Consider the following 19,425-nt stretch of genomic DNA (forward strand, 5'->3'; position numbering starts at 1 on the left):
CCTGTTTACTAAGCTGTGCTGTAGGCATGCAAATTTTTAGCATGTGCTAAAAGGTTAGCCCGGCTTAGTAAACAGGGCCCTTAGTCTACAGCATACGTGCTGGGACTATACACATAACTCAACACTCACGTTACTGGTTTGCCATAGTAAGGAGTAGAAAATATTTAAAAGGACAGCATTGCCAAAGCAGCTGCTGAGGCCTGGCTGCATATCCTTGTCTCCTTTTAGATCCCTTTAGTGCTGTCCTGTACCACTAGCCAAACCACACCAAGAAAGCCTGCAGAATAAACTTCCAGAACCAATGTGAATCTTGGCTCCAACAATGAATTGCAAATTTTTATTCATAGCCTGAACTTACAACTGTACATGAGAATGAGGCCATAAGTGTGGCAGGATAGAGAGAATGAGTTACTAACAGTAACAACAATTATACAGCCAAGAGCAATGAAAGAAGGGATGGTCCATGAGTATAAGTCATCCTGTTTTGTGGGTCACTGACTCTATGGGGTCTTTTTACTAAGGTGTAGTAAGCACAAGCACAAACGTTTTTGAAGAGAGAGGCAATTTGTTGTTCTACTATACTTGAGTTCGACGATTGTTTGGGAGTTATAAGTATTGGACACTTCTTGGTTATACCACTTTGTGTATCGTTCAAGGTGAACAAATATACAAATCCTTTTTACTCCATTCAAGACTCCTGAGGCAGGCCTGTGGCCAAAACACAGTACTGTGTCGAGTCTACAATAAAGTATACTCTTTTATACACCATCATAGTCTCAACGTCCTGAAGTCATTAGTCCACTTCCCACTTCTTTTTGTGTATCTATAACCCCGTGGGATTTAGTGTTCATCCACTCAGTGGAGAGCCTGCCCCAGTTGTTTCTAATCAGTGCATCTACATTACCACACACTAACTGTTTCGCACAGGTTTAAAACGTGAGCCCTTACCACCTACAAAGGAGTTGTTGGTAAGTGCATGCTCACTATTTTTTTTAATGGCTGTGTCCTAATGGCAAAATTAGCGCGTGGCCATTAATCAAAAAATAGGAAAATCAACCATTTTCTGGCTGTGGTAAAAATTACCTTTCCATGTGGAAAAGACCTGCGTAAGGACACGCTAAGGCCACATTTTATCACAGCTTAGTAAAAGGGCCCCTTAGTGTCACGAGCCAGTTAATAAAAACTCAACCTGTTCTTGTGGACTTTTCCAAGTCAGTGGTTTTAAAGCTTTCTGCTCATGGGATAGATGACAATGTAGATACTCAAATGGAGGTGTAAGTGCTCTAGTCCTGGAATCTATTCAACAATTCACAGGTCTTCTTCTCTACCAACTCATGTATCTTCTTAAGGCGCTTTTCACTAGCTACTCGCACATAACTGGTGGGGTCCAGGATGGCCATGCCATCATTGACCTCCCCCATGATGATGAGAGGTCCATCCTCAGCAGTCATATTTGGGCAAGGGCAGTTCCAATCCATTTCAGTTAAGGTCACTTCCAAGTATTTGATGTTGAAGAACTTCAGTCCCATCTGATCATCCTTCAGGACATCTTCCAGAGCAAAGCGAGCTATGCCAGTGTCTTGGTCTTCAATGATCTCCATGAGCCTGCCAACAATGGCAAAATCACTGCGGCAGAAGCTTAGTACCATCTTACTCCGCAGCTTGCAAGCCTTGCACTGCATTGACTTAGGGAAGGGACAGACATCATCACAGGCCTCTCTGCTCTCAAAGTTGTTCTCGTTACCCTCACAGCCACCGTAGATGAAAGAATGGCATTGCTTTACTAGATGGTTATATGACCAGCGGGGCTCCCAGCTCTTGCATGGCCCCTGCACCACAGGAAGCGTACAGATATTGACAGCATTGTTCATACAGGCTGCTCGGCATGCTTCATATGTCTCAAAGTGGTTCTTGTTGCCATTGCAACCCCCATAGTGGAAGGTCATGCATGCTCCTTTCAGGTGATTGAAAAACCAGCGCACATGCTGGCTTGAACAGTCCTTCATATCTGGTTCTTTCAGGCACTCTTCGGTGGGGAATTCCTTGGAACTTTGGGACTTGGTTTCTCCAGAGTGCTCCCTCTTGATGACAGATAGGGGAAAATCAGCTCGGAGAAGTCCTGCTGAGTTTCTAGCTGTGCAAGTATAGATCCCCGAGTCATCTGGCTGGGTATTATAGATTACAAGCTGACCAATATTGGTGACCACCATGTTACCGTACATCTGGTCAGGTCTCATAATGAAGTTCTCCTGATGGCTGCTTTGCTTTTCCCATGTGATATCCGGTTTGGGGCGCCCACTCACATCACATTGGAAACTGACAGTACCACCCATGTAGACTGACTGATGGAAGGGATTGCTGTAGAGGGCTGGTGGGATTGGAAGAGGAGACATGGGCATTGGATAAGCAGTTGTTTCCAAGGGTACAGGGCTAGTGTTTGGCCAGGTAAAGATAAACTTACAAGGAACTACAGTCAAGCTGATACCTCTGATACAGGCTTCAGCATCCATATAACACTTGTTGTAGTAGGTGAGCCCATCTGAAGCACACGTGAAATTGGGCTCCTTCTCACACCTGTCTTTGCACTTACAGATGGGTTGCCCATCCCAGATGTCACAGTCTGAACCCTGCTGGGTGCACACAAAGCTTTCACAGGTCACGTCCTGTGAGGATGGCAAGGAAGAGACGCTTCCATCTGCATAGCGAGCAGCGACACAGCTCTTGAGTCCACAGACGTTAGTGCAGCACTTTTCAAAGCCTTCACAATCCTGAAAAAGCAGAGAAAGAAATCTGAGTAGTGGCCTTGAGGTACCTGAATTGTATCACTCAGACCCTAAATCTGTAATGTCTCACTATAAGGAATAGGCTGATATGTGCCCGATTAAGAAGATTTGACTCCCATTCCCCATATTGGGTAATGAATCTTCTGTTTATTAATCAATGTTTACAATTTTTTTCTTTCCATAATATCATCCAAAAACTGCATACATGAACGAAAAAGGCTGATCACAGTAATGCCATGCCAGACCAGCTATTTTAAGGGACCCATTGACCTTCAGAAGGGCAACCCACCATGACCCTTCTTGTGGGATGCTAGATTTTGCACACTGATTCTCAGTTTTAGTCATGTAACATAACAAATATGGGGAATGATAGAAGTACACAGAAAAAAATCAGGTTACAGGGACTGACTGGGCTGTTTTCTACTGGTGCATTCTGGGATTTGTAGTCCTCATTACCCCACAAGCATCAAACACTAGAAGTTCATACACACAGTGATATGGCACTGGGGATCCAGATTCAGAGCCCATATCCTAGTTGGACATTCACATGCCACAGGTCAAGTTACCAGATGTCTTCAGACATACAGAGAGGGTAGAAGTAGGTCTGGATCAGGCAGTCCTTGATAACATGGAGCCATCTGATAACCTTAACCACAGGCCCAGAGAGGAAGGAAGGGAAGGCAGCTGCCAGGGCATACACTAAAATCTCTCACTGGCCAATGAAAAGCAATGAGGGCCAATGAGGGTGCCCATCTGACAAGACATCCCTCCAGCCCTGGGGTCAGAAAGTTCATAGGCATGATCTGGGCAGTTCACTTGGACAGGACTGGAGAGCAGCAGGGACCATTGAGGAATTATAAGGGAAATTTCAGAAAAGAAAAAAAAAAGCAAGTCTGAGATGTATATTATGGGTATTATCTAGGCCTAACAAACCACCTTGGTTCAGGCTCTGATATGACATGAAAACTGACAAGGCCCAATTCTGGGTGACAGTGAGCTGAACTCCAGTGTGACTCAAGAACTCATGATCTGTTGGGACACACTGGTGCAAGCAATATGAGGAAGGGGTGGAAGTGCAAAATAGCTGACCACCAAGGTTTAGCAATGTGACGATTAGCAGATGTTCAGGAGAAAGACCGAACCATGTAGTTCCTCGGGAAGATGACTAGGTTTCCAAGAAATGTAACCAACTTATTATTTTAAAGCCTATCATATGTAACCAACTTATTATCATATAGCCAATTACCTGTAACCACAATATTATCATATGTTGCTGAGAGTACCTGTATAAAAGAGACTGTATCAGGAAGCCTGAGTCGAAGTCTCAGATACAGCCAATACTTTTGTATAGCAGTTCTGTACTTCCATGAGAAATTACTTTCTGTTATCTATTACTACTACTAATCATTTCTAAAGCACTACGAGATGTACGCAGTGCTGTACACTTGAACATGAAGAGACAGACCCTGCTCGACAGAGCTTACAATCTAATTAGGACAGACAAACAGGACAAACAAGAGATAAGGAAATATTAAAGTGAGGATGCTAGAATAAGGGTTCTGAACAAGTGAATAAGGGTTAGGAGTTAAAAGCAGCATCAAAAAGGTGGGCTTTTAGCATAGATGTAAAGACGGCCAGAGATGGAGCTTGACATACCGGCTCAGGAAGTCTATTCCAGGCATATGGTGCAGCAAGATAAAAGGAACGGAGTCTGGAGTTAGCAGTGGAGGAGAAGGGTGCAGATAAGAGAGATTTACCCAGTGAACGGAGTTCCCAGGGAGGAATGTAGGGAGAGATGAGAGTGGAGAGGTACAGAGGAGCTGCAGAGTGAATGTACTTATAGGTCAATAAGAGGAGTTTGAACTGTATGCGGAAACGGATAGGAAGCCAGTGAAGTGACTTGAGAAGAGGGCTAATATGAGCATAACGACACTGGTGGAATATTAGTCGTGCAGCAGAATTTTGAACAGATTGAAGAGGAGAGAGATGGCTAAGTGGGAGACCTGTGAGAAGCAAGTTGCAATAGTCTAAGCGAGAGGTGATAAGAGTGTGGATGAGGGTTCTGGTAGTGTGCTCAGAAAGGAAAGGGCAAATTTTGCTGATATTATAGAGAAAGAAACGACAGGTTTTAGCAGTCTGCTGAATATGTGCAGAGAAGGAGAGGAAGGAGTCGAAGATGACCCCAAGGTTATGAGCTGATGAGACAGGAAGGACGAGAGTGTTATCCACAGAAATAGAGAATGGGGGAGGAGGAGAGGTTGGTTTAGGGGGAAAGATAAGAAGCTCAGTCTTGGTCATGTTTAGTTTCAGATGGCACTGAGACATCCAGGCAGCAATGTCAGACAGGCAGGCTGATACTTTGGCCTGGATTTTGGCTGAGATTTCTGGTGTGGAGAGATAAGAAGAAAACCAGGAAAGAACCCTGAAATCCAAGTGAGGACAGCATATCAAGGAATAGGCTGTGATCAACAGTGTCAAAAGCAGCAGATAGATTGAGAAGGATGAGGATAGAATAGAGACCTTTGGATCTGACCAGGAACAGATCATTGGAGACTTTAGCAAGCATTGTTTCAGTTGAATGAAGGGGGCGAAAGCCAGATTGAAGTGGATCAAGAATAGCTTGAGATGAAAGAAAGTGGAGTGGAGTGGCCTAGTGGTTAGGGTGGTGGTCTTTGGTCCTGGGGAACTGAGGAACTGAGTTCAATTCCCACTTCAGGCAAAGGCAGCTCCTTGTGATTCTGGGCAAGTCAATTAACCCTCCATTGCCCCATGTAAGCCGCATTGAGCCTGCCATGAGTGGGAAAGCGTGGGGTACAAATGTAACAAAAAAAAAGGTCATGGCAACGATGATGAACAGCACGTTCAAGTATATTGAATAGGAAAGGGAGGAGGGAGATGAGGCAATAGTTGGAAGAACAGGTAGGGTCCAATTAAGGTTTTTTAAGGAGTGGTGTGACTATGGCATGTTTGAAGGCATCAGGAACAGTCGCAGTGGACAGTGAAAGATTGAGAATATGACAGATAAAAGGGATGACAGTAGGAGACAGAGTGTTAAGTAGATGGGTGGGAATAGGATCAAAGAAACAGGTAGTTAGTTTCGAGGAGGAAAGAAGATGTGTAATTTCCTCTTCAGTGATTTCAGAAAAGGAGGCAGGGGTTGGAGGGTTGAGAGAATGGACTAAGGGAAGGAGAGGTGGAGGTGACCTGGTTGAGAATTCAAGTTTAATCTTGTGAACCTTATCATGAAAGAACTCAGCCAGAGTTTGGGGGGGAAAGTGAAGGGGGGGGGGAGGGTTGGAGGTGAAGGCACTTTGAGGAGAGAGTTCAGTGTGGCAAAGAGACGTTGAGGGTTTGAGCCAAGAGAATATGTCAATTGGATGTAATAGTCCTGTTTGGCTAGTAAAAGAGCAGACTGGAAGAAGGTCAGCAAGAATTTGAAATGTATGAAGTCAGCATGGGCACAGGATTTCAGCCAAAGGCGTTCGGCAGAGCGGGCACAGGAACGTTTGGTACGTTTTACAGAACGGGGAATGGGAGGAACGAGAGTATCCAGAGCAGAGGAGAGAATAGTATTATAGGAAGAGACAGCCTCATTGACAGACTTAGATAACATAGTGGTAGAGAAGAGATTTGAAACACTGGAGGACAGAGTAGAAGGGTCAATAGCCTAAAGATTCCTAAATGTATTGGTTAAGATTGGACGGGACTGGGGAGGAGGGTGTTTAACTGTGAAAGTTATCAGATGATGGTCAGAAAGGGGAAGAATTGAGGCACAGAAACTGGAGAGTGAGCAGTTTGAGAAGAGGATAAGATTAAGACAGTGGCCATTCTGGTGAGTGGGGGCAGTGGAGCACAGTTGAAGATTGAAAGAGGATGTTAAAGCAAGAAACTGAGAAGCATAAGAGTCAGAGGGATCATTAGCATGAATGTTAAAATCCTCAAGAATGAGGAAAGGAGATGAAGGTTCAAGAAAGAAGGAAAGCCAGGCATCAAAGTCAGTAAGAAAGGAAGAAAGGGACTTATCAGGGGGTCGATAAATGACTGCTACTCGGAGAGGCAGAGGAGCAAATAGACGGATGGAGTGGACTTCGAAGGAAGAAAAACAGTGAGACTGAGGTGGAAGAAGAGGTTGAAATCTACAAGAGGGTGAAAGTAGTAGCTCGACACCACCTCCATGGCCAACCGGGCGAGGAGCATGGGAGAAAAGATAACCTCCATAGCATAGCGCCGCGACTGAACCAGAGTCTTCGGGGTAAAGCCAAGTTTCAGTTAGGGCAAGCAGATGGAGAGTACGAGAGATAAAGAGGTCATGGATGTAGGAAAGTTTGGTACAGACAGAGCGGGCATTTCACAGAGTGCAAGAGAAAGGCATGAAAGAAGGGGGGAGGAGAGGAACAGAAATTAGATTGGAGATATCACGGTGTGACCTGCACAAATAGGATGAGAGCTGGTGTGGAGGACCAGGATTGGGATTAATGTCCCCAGTGGAGAGCAGGAGAAGGAGCAAGAGAGTACGGATAAGAGTAGGAGAGGTATGACGACAGCGACGAAGGCGAGATGTACTCAGATAGAAAGGAGATGGATGAATGGAAGGAAGGAAGGAAATGTTGAAGGTTGAGAGCTGAGAAAAAGGAAGAGGAAAAAAGAGATGGTGAGATGATGAATACAGAGGGTGGACAATGTGTTCCTGCAGTGTACAGTGGTTTCAGATCTATTCTTGGTAAGTAATAAAGACAATTGCATTTCATATACCTACGTAGCCTTGGTTTATTTGTTCCCACTATTTGGGGGTGGCTGGTCCATACTAATTTAGGGAGGGATAAATAAACCTAAAAATTCATACTCAGCCTCTCCCAGGGAGATGATGACTCAGTTTTAGGATGAAGACAAAGGGTCAACTCTGGATGTTGAATTTTAATTCCAATTGCATTTTGGTATCTGAAGTTTTATGTTTTCCATTTGTAATTAGTGCTACTATAAATACCACAAAGCATCCATATGGAGAAGGTTATCAGAAAGTCAAAACCAGAACTGCCAAGTTACATAGTTCCAGGAGGGAGATTTCAGGCCAGTTCTGTATTTCTGGCAAGCCTGATATATTATGGAGCAGTGGCGTAGCTACATGGGGCCAGGGCCCCCATAGATTTGGCCCTGGACCCCCCTGCCAATGACCGTCTCGACCCCCCTCCCACCGCCAACCCTCCCCCACCGTCACCGTCGCCTACCTTTGCTGGCGGGGGACCCCAATCCCCGCCAGCCGAGGAGGTCCTCTTCTTCCCGCGAAGGCTTCGTTCTGTTTCTGACGTCCTGCATGTACAACGTGCAGGACGTCAGAAACAGAATGAAGCCTTCGCGGGAAGAAGAGGACCTCCTTGGCTGGCGGGGATTGGGGTCCCCCGCCAGCAAAGGTAGGCGACGGCGGGGGAGGGTTGGCGGCAGGAGGAGGGGTCGAGAGGGTCATCGGCAGGGGTCATCAAAGTTGGCGGTGGCAGCGGGCGGGGGGATTGGCAATCGCAGGGGGGGTCAGCGGCACTGGGGGGGGGGGCTAAAATTTGTCCCCTCACCTCAGGCTCTGCACTCCCCTCCCGCTGAAGTCTGGCTATGCCCCTGTTATGGAGTCTGTGGTGTTGATTTCAATGGGTAGAATCAGGGATTGCAATACTCACTGCTTCGGGAAGTAAGTCCAGAACCAGGACTGACCAAAATGTCTCCCTCCTGTAACTGGGTAACTTGGTAGCTCTGTACAACTGGCTAAAAGTCTCTCTTCCCCAAAGAGCCTCACCCTCACATCACTTTATTGCTGGCCCTGCATAAATTAACTCTAAATATGTCAATTTATTGTCTCCCCCAAGCCTCTTATTTGAAATGCTAGAACTGCTGAAAGTGTACAGTAGCTTTTCCATTATTACATGAGCAGAGATGCCAAGTTACCCAGTTCCAGGCTAGACACTTTGGGACAGTCCTGGATTTCTGAACACCCCATCCTGGTGCATATTGGACTTGCAGGTGTGAGGATGTTATAATGCCGTTGTATCGCTCCATGGTGCGACTGCACCTTGAGTATTATGTTCCATTCTGGTCGCCGCATCTCAAGAAAGATATAGTAGAATTGGAAAAGATGCAGCGAAGGGCGACTAAAATGATAGCGGGGATGGGACGACTTCCCTATGAAGAAAGACTAAGGAGGCTAGGGCTTTTCAGCTTGGAGAAGAGACGGCTGAGGGGAGACATGATAGAGGTATATAAAATAATGAGTGGAGTGGAACAGGTGGATGTGAAGTGTCTGTTCACGCTTTCCAAAAATACTAGGACTAGGGGGCATTCGATGAAACTACAGAGTAGTAAATTTAAAACAAATCGGAGAAAGTTTTTCTTCACCCAACGCATAATTAAATTCTGGAATTCGTTGCCGGAGAACGTGGTGAAGGCAGTTAGCTTGGCAGAGTTTAAAAAGGGGTTAGGCGGTTTCCTAAAGGACAAGTCCATAAACCACTACTAAATGGACTTGGGAAAAATTCACAATTCCAGGAATAACATGTATAGAATATTTGTACATTTGGGAAGCTTGCCAGGTGCACTTGGCCTGGATTGGCCGCTGTCGTGGACAGGATGTTGGGCTCGTTGGACCCTTGGTCTTTTCCCAGTGATTTCAATGGGCAGGATCAGGCACTACAAATCCCACATTGCTTTGGAATGTAAGTTCAAAACCAGAACTGGCCCAAACTCTGCAGCCTGGTAACTTGGCATCTCTGAATGAGGTAATCTCATGGTGCACTCCTACAGTTTTCTCTGTGTGCGTTTCATGTTATATAGTGCTTTTGCAAAATAAAACTGCCTATTTTTAACAAAATCTACCAAGCAGGTGGAGTGTGATTGAAACAGGGTTATCAACTGATTTCATGTCGCAAGAAAGAGGTTAAGCTAGTCCTGGTTTTACCCTGCTATTACTAAATGTATATTTTCTCATATATTTCCACTATTCATGATGTATTGTAAGCCACATTGAGCCTGCAAAGAGGTGGGAAAATGTGGGATACAAATGCAACAAAATAAATAAAATAAATTGTATGCAGGGGTGTAGCCAGACTTTGAGGCGGGAGGGGGCCAGAGCCTGAGGTGGGGGGGCACATTTTGGTCTGCCGCTGCCCCTCCTCCGCCTTGCCACCCCCCCTTCCATTGCCTCACCACTCTGGTCCTCCCCACCCACTGCCGGGGCTGTTAACATATCTTGGCTGCTGGGGGTCCCCAATCCCCGCCAGCTGAAGCACTACCAAGACAAATACCTTGGCTGGTAGGTGTCCCCAACCCCCGCCAGCTGAAGCCTTCATCCAGCGCTGGTCTCCAGCGCCACCATATTGCCTGCGCTGCTCTCTCTTCCCCTCATGTTCGGCACGCTCCTTTTAGTGAAACTGAGCAGGGGTCCAGAGCACATTTGGGGGGCCCAGGCCCCCGTGGCCCGATGTAGCTAAGCCACTGATTGTATGTGGTTCTCATTGAGTTTCCTAAGTCAGTGGTTCTCAACCCAGTCCTCAGGACACATGCAGTCAGTCAGGTTTGCAGGATATCCACAGTGAATATACATGAAATAGATTTGCATACATGCCCTTCATTGTATGCAAATGTACCTCATGCATATTCAGCGTGGATATCTTGAAAACTAGAATGGCTGAGTTTGTCCTAAGAACCAGATTGAGAATCTGTGCCCTGTCAACCTTTTGGACCCTTTTATTAAAGTGCGATAAGCAGTTAATACATGAAATAACATGTGATGTTACCACATAAGTGAAGTAACTGCTATCAAAGTTGAAGTGGGGAAGTCACATATCCCTTCCTTACAGCGGTGCATGGCTGCCACTGTGACACACCTGGTAAAGACTCTGGAGAAAAACAAATGGGAGGTGCAGTATTGGTAGTCTGTCCCTGGCAGAGAAACGTAGGAACTTTCTCTGTGCTGGGTGGATCGGTACGTGCATGTATACATCTTGAGTTTCAGGAACCTAGGCAGTCATTAGTTTGGAGGAGAGGAATGACAGGTCCCAGGAAGTATATCTGGAATTTCTTCTAGCAGATGTATTAGGTTCCAAAGATCCATGATAGGACAAAGGCCCCCTGGCTCTTGGGGGATTAGGAAAAACCATTAATAGAATCTCTAGTTGGTCTCCACAAGAGGAACAGATTCTACCACTTTCAACTGTAGTAGGGAGCAGAAATCAGGTGTTTTTTTTTTGGGGGGGGGGGAGGGGTGGAAGAAGGTAAGGTGGAAATGAGTTCCATAGTTCTGATCCTCCAGGTGGTAGAGAAAATGTGAAGCATCAATATTGAGATAGTCAGAAAGCAAGTGTACCCTTGCTAGATGAAGGAATGGGTTGTTTTTGTTGCTTCCATTCCCTTGGATGTGGTCTTTTTTTGGTAAGTTAGAGTTGTTACTTGGGATAGTTGCTATAGCAGCATGGCAGGGAAAAGGACTTGTGGCATTGTATTCTCTGTGATTTTCCGATGCAAAACATGTGTTCCAGGCCTTCAGAGGTGTTTCTATCATTTCTTTCTCTATAATATCATCAAAATGTGTCCTTTCCTTTCTGAGCACACTACCACAACCTTTATCAACACTCTCATCGCTTCTCGTTTAGACTATTGCAACTTGCTTCTCACAGGTCTCCCACTAAACCATCTCTCTCCCCTTCAATCTGTTCAAAATTCTGCTGCACGACTTATATTCCACATTAGCCCTCTCTTCAAGTCACTTCATTAGCTCCCTATCTGTTTCCACATACAGTTCAAACTCCTCTTATTGACTTACAAGTGCATTCACTCTGCAGCTCCTCAGTACCTCTCCACTCTTATCTTTCCCTACATTCCTCCCTGGGAACTCTGTTCATTGGGTAAATCTCTCTTATCTGCACCCTTCTCCTCCACCACTAACTCCAGACTCCATTCCTTTTATCTTGCTGCACCATACGCCTAGAATATAGACTTCCTGTGTCGGTACATCAAGCTCCAGCTCTGGCCGTCTTCAAATCTAGGCTAAAAGCCCACCTTTTTGATACTGCTTTTAACTCCTAACCCTTACTCACTTGTTCGGTACCCATGTTTTATCATTCCCACCTTAGTAATTCCTCTATCTCTTATTTGTCCTGTTTGTCTGTCCTAATTAGATTGTAAGCGCTGTCAAACAGGGACTGTCTCTTTATGTCCAGTGTACAGTGCTGCGTACGTCTAGTAGCACTATAGAAATGATAAGTAGTAGTAGAGCTTGGAGAGTACTGCAGGGAGTGTCTGCAAGGCATGTCTTTCCCTTAGGCCAGAAACTCTAAGCCACGCCTTGTGTCTCATGGTGATAGCTGTTCTAGCCATGCAAGTGGCAGTATTGGGGGCATCAAAGTTGGAACAGATCAGATGTTTCCCGCATTCAGTCATATCAAGGAATATAGATGACAGTGGTGTCCTTGTGTCCAGAGACAGAGATGTGAGGGCGTTAATAGTTTTCTCTAGCAGGAAGTCATGGTAAAGGAAAAGTTTGAAATAGTGGATGGCAATTCACAAGTTCAGTATGGAGCTTTGGAAGACTTTCTTTCCCGTATCATCATGTGTTTTGTGTTCCTTTCCTGGGCATGCTTTGGAGTGGGAGAATATGTTCTTGGTGCATTCATGGTGGATTTGACCTTGATTGGGATATTTGACAGTCTCTTGGAGGAAAGGGTTTTTGCCATTATTGCTTCCACCAGTTTTAGGATATCTAGGTACTTCAACACACTGAGGACCTTGTTCCTATGATCTGGTACATCCACTGGTGATATGAATAACTGGGTGGCCTGTTGTTGTAGGAATTTGAGGTAGGTCAGGGCTTCCAGAGGAGATGCTGGTTGAGGTAGAGGTGGAGGTGGTGATGGCTCAGATGGGATGCAAGCAATTCAGGGGACTCCAGCTTATGGAAAAGGAGGCAACAGTGGGACCCCTGAGAAAGGCTTCTGGAAGCAGCTCCTTCTCTTTCACTATCTGATGACATGGGCCCATGAGAAGATCAGACAGGAAGAGTAAAGGGACAGTCATGTGGTCTACCATTTTTCTGTTGTGGTCCTTGAACTCAGCTGAGGTATGTGATTCATGGGTGTCCTTGGGCTGGGAAATAGATGTTTCCACCACTGGCAGTGGTAGGTGTTGTACCATGATCTAGGTGAATGGGTCCAGGAGCATGATGAAGGTAGTGGTGGTGGCTGGCATGGAAGGTGGTGCTTAGAGGAGGGGGCATTTTACTCATTTTCAGTGCTTGAGCCACTGCTCAGTGCTGTGATTGTGCTGGTGATGGCCTCTTGACTCGTGCCCTTGCCTGGGACGGTAGGGCTGGCTGACTGCTCATGGTGTGTTGCGTAGGGGTGTGAGCACACTGTCACTCATGCAGTTAATGCGGGTACACTCGCTGCTTCCTCAGGAGCAGGTGTTCACTGTGCTAACTGCAAACAGTCGTAATATGCAGTAAAGAACATTTTAGTGTGGTAACTACAGAGGATGTACTACACACAGTCCAGGCAATTACCACACCGCTTTTGCGCTCATTTTTGCTGTTAAAGGCCAGTAAGTACAAAACCTTTTCGTGAAAAGGCCCCTTGGAGTCAGTAAGAAGGTCACAAAAACTAAGACAGAGCTTCCCCGATCTGTCCTAGGGATCCCACAGCCAGTCAGGTTTTCAGGATATCCACAATGGATCTCTTTCTCATGTCCCTGCTGACCACAAGCATAGATGAAATAAATTTGAATAGATTGAAAACTAAGTACATGCATACTAGCTGTGGGATCCATTCTTGAAAAATAAACAAAGCGACTTTCTTATAGCTTTCTTATAGTGTAAGTTCTCACACACATATTGCACTGCTTATTGATGATATGGTAAAACACTTCTATCACCTCTACATATGACTGCCATCAGGCTGGAGGGGATGCCAACTGTTCCCCTTGATCTACACCTGCTACTTGTAAAGCAGTCCAGACACTAAACAGACACATGTGACGCATCCCTTTACATCATGAGATATTTATCTGATAATCTTAACATGGCTCAAACTCTTGCAATGAAAGTCACATTGGAGAAATTGTAAGTTTAGGCTGCACAAGTCACATCCTGGCAGTAACTTCAGGCTCCCTGGCTTCTCAGCATGCTTAACTAGTCCTAACCTTTTGGACTGGGCTGATCTGGCTCCCTGGAGAGGTTCTTCTCTGGTCCGCACTGGACTTCTATACAATCCCATTAGTACTCAAAAGGTAGGGCCCTACCTCACTGAAGAGACAATGTAATACTCTATGTGATAGAACTGTGCTCTGAGCTTTCAGTGCACAGTTTACTAATGTATTTATAAAATATATTTATGCCTGATGCAGTAAACAGTATTCAAATAATTTGGGCACAAAAAGAGTATACAGACATAGGAAAGCAGACTATCATTATGAAACCTGCATGAGGTGTTAGCTGTAGAAAGATCAATATTTCGCACAAAGGTTGTACCAGAACTTAAAGGAGTATTGCAGCCACATAAAAGACATGGTGTGAATTAGATTATGTGCTTACTAGCCGTTAAGCCCGTTAAAACGGGCGAGATTTCCAGCTACCCTCCTCGCCGCCGCTCCCTCCCCCCTCCGTGCCGGGCCCCCTGCATTGACCTGACAGCGGCTCTCACCTCTGTGTGAAAGCGCTGCAGGCAGCAGCAGATCGCTCTGCTGCTGCCTGCAGCGCTTCCACACGGAGGTGAGAGGCGCTGTCAGGTCAGTGCAGGGGTCCTGATATGGAGAGGGGCGGGAGAGGCGGCGGGGATGGGGGAGAGGGTGGAGGTTGGTGCGCGCAATGTTCGTTTCCAGGCTCCAGCGGCAGCGTCCAACAGTCCGACTCCATTTCCCTCTCTGTTCCGCCCTCTGATGTCATCACGTCTTGATGCGAGGGCGGGACAGAGAGGGAAGTCTCTACTGCGCATTTGCAGGTGAGTCGGTCACTTGCCATTTATATGTTTGATAGGGAACGCAAAATTTTTCCATGCATAAATTTTATTGCAGATAGCAACTGTCAGCGTGATGAGCAGAGGCTAGTAATGAGGGGACTTCCTTGATAAAGCGACCTAGCAAAACACGTGCCATGTCAGATAAGAGAGAGTCCCCATGCTGACCTTGCCTGAAGATATTTTCAACAGCTAAGTTCAATAAGAAATGTTCTAATATAGTTGTCAAAGATATACTATGTAAGATTTTGAAAATAATTAATAACACAGGAAGGAGGAGTTCAAACAACTGGTAAGGATTTAAGCATGTAAGTCTCTTAAGTGATAGGACATCTTATACAGAGCATTTACGTCTGAGGTTTATTGACCAACCTTCTAGGGTGTTGATTACCTGGGCCCTGTTGGGAAGTCTATGAAGTATATTGGACATCCAAGCTTTGTGGCTGGTATTTGCCCAGGTTAAAGGTTACATAGTCAAATTATTTTGGTAAATGTTATTACTGCATGGAGGAGTGAGAGCAACATAGGCTGTACCCACCGCACCCCTCACATTTGGCATACCAGTGCTATTTTAAATAATAAAACGAAGATCCCCTGCCCTTGGTCTCCCTGTTCAGGATACTGCATGCAGGACCTCGTGCTGATGGCTGGAGCCTGGTCCTTTCCTTGCCTCCTCTCCTCTGTCGCATCGCCTTGGTCTCTGTTGCCTGCTCTTTCCCTTTCTTATTCTCTAACTCGTCCAGTAGAGGCAGTAAAGAGAGAGAAAAAAGTTCCCAATAGTTTAGAGTGGCACAAGAAAGAGATCTTAACTAAGACGCCCTTAATTGGCACCTATAAACCTGATAATTTTGGACGCCTGGCGCAAAAAGACTAGGAACGCCTTCATTTTCACTTCAATAGCTCTTTTATCAGCGGATTTTGTACACTGAGTATAAAATAGCAGCAACAGCCTCAGTTTACATCATTATCCAATAATGAGCCTCCTGCTACCTGACCACATCAGTGTAGGCATCTCGAGCATTTTCACTCTTTCTTCAGTAGCTTTGTGTGCAAAAAAATCTCAAGTCTTTTGAGCTGGAAATGCACATTAGCAACAGGCAGCAGAGAGAATACACAAAGCAACTTACTGACCAGACACTTCTATCACAAGGTAGCGAGACTCCAGCAATGAAAGAAAATATATAACAATACCTTGCTGTTTCTTACATCCCAGTGAAAGAGCATGATTTGTAAGTCAAGCTTTCTTGGAGAAGATGGACGAATTCTTCTTCAAACCCCAGCTAAATCTGGTTTCAGTGAACAGACCTTACTTAGATGCAACATAAATCAAGATCTCAACAAACGTATATTACTTGCTTTTTGGGTCTTTATTTTAGGTCCTTGTAATGTCCTGGACTACAAATCCCAGAATGCACAAGAGACATCCAAGCCTGGATCTGTCTGCAAAGGCTGACCCGGCTCCCCGAAGAGGCTCTTACCTGGTCCGCACCACACTCTCTCTCACATGTGCTCTGTGCATCCACCCACAAATTGGGGTTCAGTTGGTTGGGGCACACCCCCAGGTGACTCGTGCGGAGTGGCCACAGGCTGCCCCCCAGGACTGGAAGCCCTAAGAGCAGCAGGGCGAGAAGAGACTGGAGCACGACTGCCGGTCTGGAGCAGCGATCCATGCTGTTGCCCCCAGCCCGTCCTACAGGACTCTCCGATCTCGGGCAAGAGGGCAAGTTGCTGCTTCTCCTGCACGCCTCCTGAACGCCACGATCTGCCCCCAGGTCATCAGCAGAAAGTTTGGGGGTTGGCTCTGCCTCCCCAGCGCTCTCCTACCCATCGGCCGCCGAGTCAGTCTTCACACAAACCATCTCTCCTAGCTCGATTCATGATAGTACTGACCCCCCTGGCCCTTTCGGAGCATTCCGTCAGCAGCCTGGAGCAGGATCCAAACAGACCGCCCTGCACCGGGGTGGGAATCTCTCACGCCCCCAGGCTCCCTCTGCTGGGGAGGGTCAGGCACAGCTGGATGCCAGGAACCCCTGTTCCACTGCTGGCAATACAACACGGTGCTGTCGAACCGATGCAAGTTGCACTGAGGTGGGACAAGCAGCTCCGAGGGGGGATGGGGAGAGGGAGTTATGGGGAGGGATCGGTGCCTGTAACCCGAGTCGCCCACCTCTTCTCTCCCTGATGAGTCGAGTCTGCTTTGTCTGACCTCAGACTCTAACCTCTGTCTGAGCTGCATCGCCCCAGCGAACAGGGTGGGCTGATCAAAGAGAATGCAGGGGAGGAGGGGGGAAAGGACCGGAGAGAATTGAAAAGAAAGAAGCTAAAGAGCCGAGCCTACCCCTCCTCCTGGGGTCAAGAGAGCCATCGGGCTACCGGAGCACAGGAAGTCCAGCCAGAAGGTGCAGAGCACTACCGGTGTGCTGGCTGCATTTGTGAGGTTCACAGCCCTTCCCCCAGCCAGAGGAGCCCACCAGCACGTTGCCTTATGCAGATCACTGACTTTCTTTTAACACAGAGACAAACGTTTCCGGTGGTGGGGGGTCTCTGAGCGTCTCTAATACCAGCCCAAGTATAATCCCACTGCACCTGAACTTGCTTGGGTATATAGTAGCAACGATCACATTCTTGCCAAGCCATCTAAATAGGTTTTCTGCCTCATCCATGACTTGGCTGAAAGTATGACAACTTTTCTTTTTCTAGATAAGAACATAAGATGAGCCCAAAGTTAATCAAGCTCATCTGGTCTGTGATAACATTCTTTAAAACAACCTCCTCTTTCATTGGAATGATTCCTCAGGTTCAGACCAGAGAGAGTGCTGCAGGAGCACAGGTAGAAAGCTATTCCATCTTTTCAAGGTTATACTGTAGTTCCCTTTATTAGAGACTGTACAGAGGGTGCATGGTAGAGAATGACACAGGGACAAAGTTTGTCCCCTGTCCCCCATCCCCATGGGTTCTGTCTTTGTCCCCACCCCATCCCCGCAGGTTCTGTCTCCGTCCCTGCCCCGTCCCCGCAGGCCCTGTTTCTGCCCCCGACCAGTCCCTGCAGGTTCTGTCCCCATGTGCAGAAGCCTTGAACAATTACGATTTTATATTTAAATCTTTTTATTAAAGTATAAAAAGGAACAACATGCTGTGCAACTATACAAATAGAAAACAATAATAACAGAAAGTAGCTATAATAACCCTCTACCCTTCCAACCCCAACAAAATACAACCCGTTCTGTATGCCCTAGAGGGGAGAAATATGCCCTATGAAGCACTGTTATGATTTTTTAATCTGTGGATGAATAAATTATCAACAATCTCAGGAGTCAGTCTAGCTCTCCTGTCTTCCACAGTCCTTCCAGCAATAGAAGATGTCTTCTTAGAAGATGTGCTGGTAGCAGGATGTACAGGATTCCCCGTGCAAATTTTGCTAGCTGTGGCCAGCAAGTTTGCTTCTTTTTCTAAAAAATCAAAATATTGTTGTCTGCATCACTCAAACATAAATAAAAGTCATTAACAGGCTTCAACGTAGAAAATGACGCAGGAACAAAGTTTGTCCCCATGGTTACTGCGGGTCCCCGTGTCATTCTCTAGTGCACAGCTGCTCCCTAAGGAATTTCTTGGCAATAAGGTACAACTGCCACTGCAACCTGTTCTGAGTAGGGCTAGAATGAGTTCAGGAAGGAGTTCGTGGCCATATTAATTTCTATACTGGGCCCTAGGCAAACACATAGTTGTGGGCTCCTTTGGTGGATTGGCATTCACTCCTTCTCTCTCTCGCCCTCCCCCCCCCCCCCCCCCCCCCACAACTCCGTTAATTACCTTTCTTCTTTTCTCCTGCCCTCCCCACCAGTTGACTTCTGAAGTTACATGCAGAAAAGAAGTAGCCTAGTGGTTAGAGCAGCAGACTGAAGACAAGTGTAGTCAGGGTTCAAATTCTGCTTCTCCCACTAGTATTTCTTGTGATCAGGGTCACTTTTACTCTCCATTGCCTCCAATATAAATCTTTGATGGTAAGCTCTTTTTTTTTTTTTTTTTTTAATTATTCAATTGAACATTCCAGAAAAATACAAAATCGGAAAATAAAAACATCAGTACTAATAATAGTTGCCTCATCCAGAATGTTGTTTTTCCCATCCATAACTTTAACAAAAATCAACCCATCTTAATAAACTAAGCAAAGCAAATGGAATCCAAACAAAGGTAATATACTAAACAAGGAAAAAAAAATCCCCACCCATCCAAACCCTTCATAAGCCCACAACACCCAAATAAAGTAAAACAAAGAGAAGGAGAAAATTATAACACAATAATAACAGAGGTATAGTCTAAAACCATCAAACATACCAGCACTCCATGTGATTAATCCATTATAGCAACACCTTCTGATGAAGACACTTCCTGACAGAAAACCCAAAGATCTACTGTTGAATATCAGTGCAACCAGCAAATTCTGTATGAGGTCACCCTCTGCCAAATAACTGGGCCCCACTTTTGTTCAAATACATCTCTCTGACCTCTTAGCAGGGGTGGACTGACCATTCGGGCAACCAGGCCCAGAGGCCCTGCCGCACACTACAGCCCTCCCCAGTACTACCTTTACAGGCGCGCTGCTGGTGATCTGGTGGCCTCTGTGTGTGTGTGTGTGTGTGTGGGGGGGGGGGGGGGGGGGG

General features: G+C 46.1%; 2 protein-coding genes across 2 annotated transcripts in view; one reads left to right on the forward strand and one right to left on the reverse strand.

Annotated features, from left to right (window-relative positions):
* The window catches only part of METTL26 (methyltransferase like 26), a 33,553-nt gene extending 30,295 nt beyond the window's left edge, over positions 1-3,258 (forward strand). The window contains exon 7 of the mRNA XM_030211208.1: positions 3,248-3,258. The gene's annotated coding sequence lies outside the window, so the exon portion shown is untranslated. The remainder of the gene's footprint in view (positions 1-3,247) is intronic.
* On the reverse strand, positions 319-16,906 carry WFIKKN1 (WAP, follistatin/kazal, immunoglobulin, kunitz and netrin domain containing 1). The gene is made up of 2 exons (XM_030211207.1): positions 16,243-16,906; positions 319-2,768 (listed from the first exon to the last, which is right to left on the reverse strand). The coding sequence occupies exons 1-2, from the start codon at positions 16,432-16,434 to the stop codon at positions 1,284-1,286; spliced, it is 1,677 nt and encodes a 558-aa protein (XP_030067067.1). The 5' UTR covers positions 16,435-16,906; the 3' UTR covers positions 319-1,283.
* Positions 16,907-19,425: the final 2,519 nt, after the last annotated feature.

The sequence above is a fragment of the Microcaecilia unicolor genome, chromosome 8, assembly GCF_901765095.1.
Source record: "Microcaecilia unicolor chromosome 8, aMicUni1.1, whole genome shotgun sequence".
Classification (NCBI taxonomy): Eukaryota; Metazoa; Chordata; class Amphibia; order Gymnophiona; family Siphonopidae; genus Microcaecilia; species Microcaecilia unicolor.

Coding starts and splice junctions, on each gene's coding strand:
- WFIKKN1 (XM_030211207.1), bottom strand. CDS start 16,434: ATGGATCGCTGCTCCAGACCGGCAGTCGTGCTCCAGTCTCTTCTCGCC. Junction 2,769..16,242: donor GAGAGTGTGGTGCGGACCAG/GTAAGAGCCTCT, acceptor CTGCTTTTTCAG/GATTGTGAAGGCTTTGAAAA.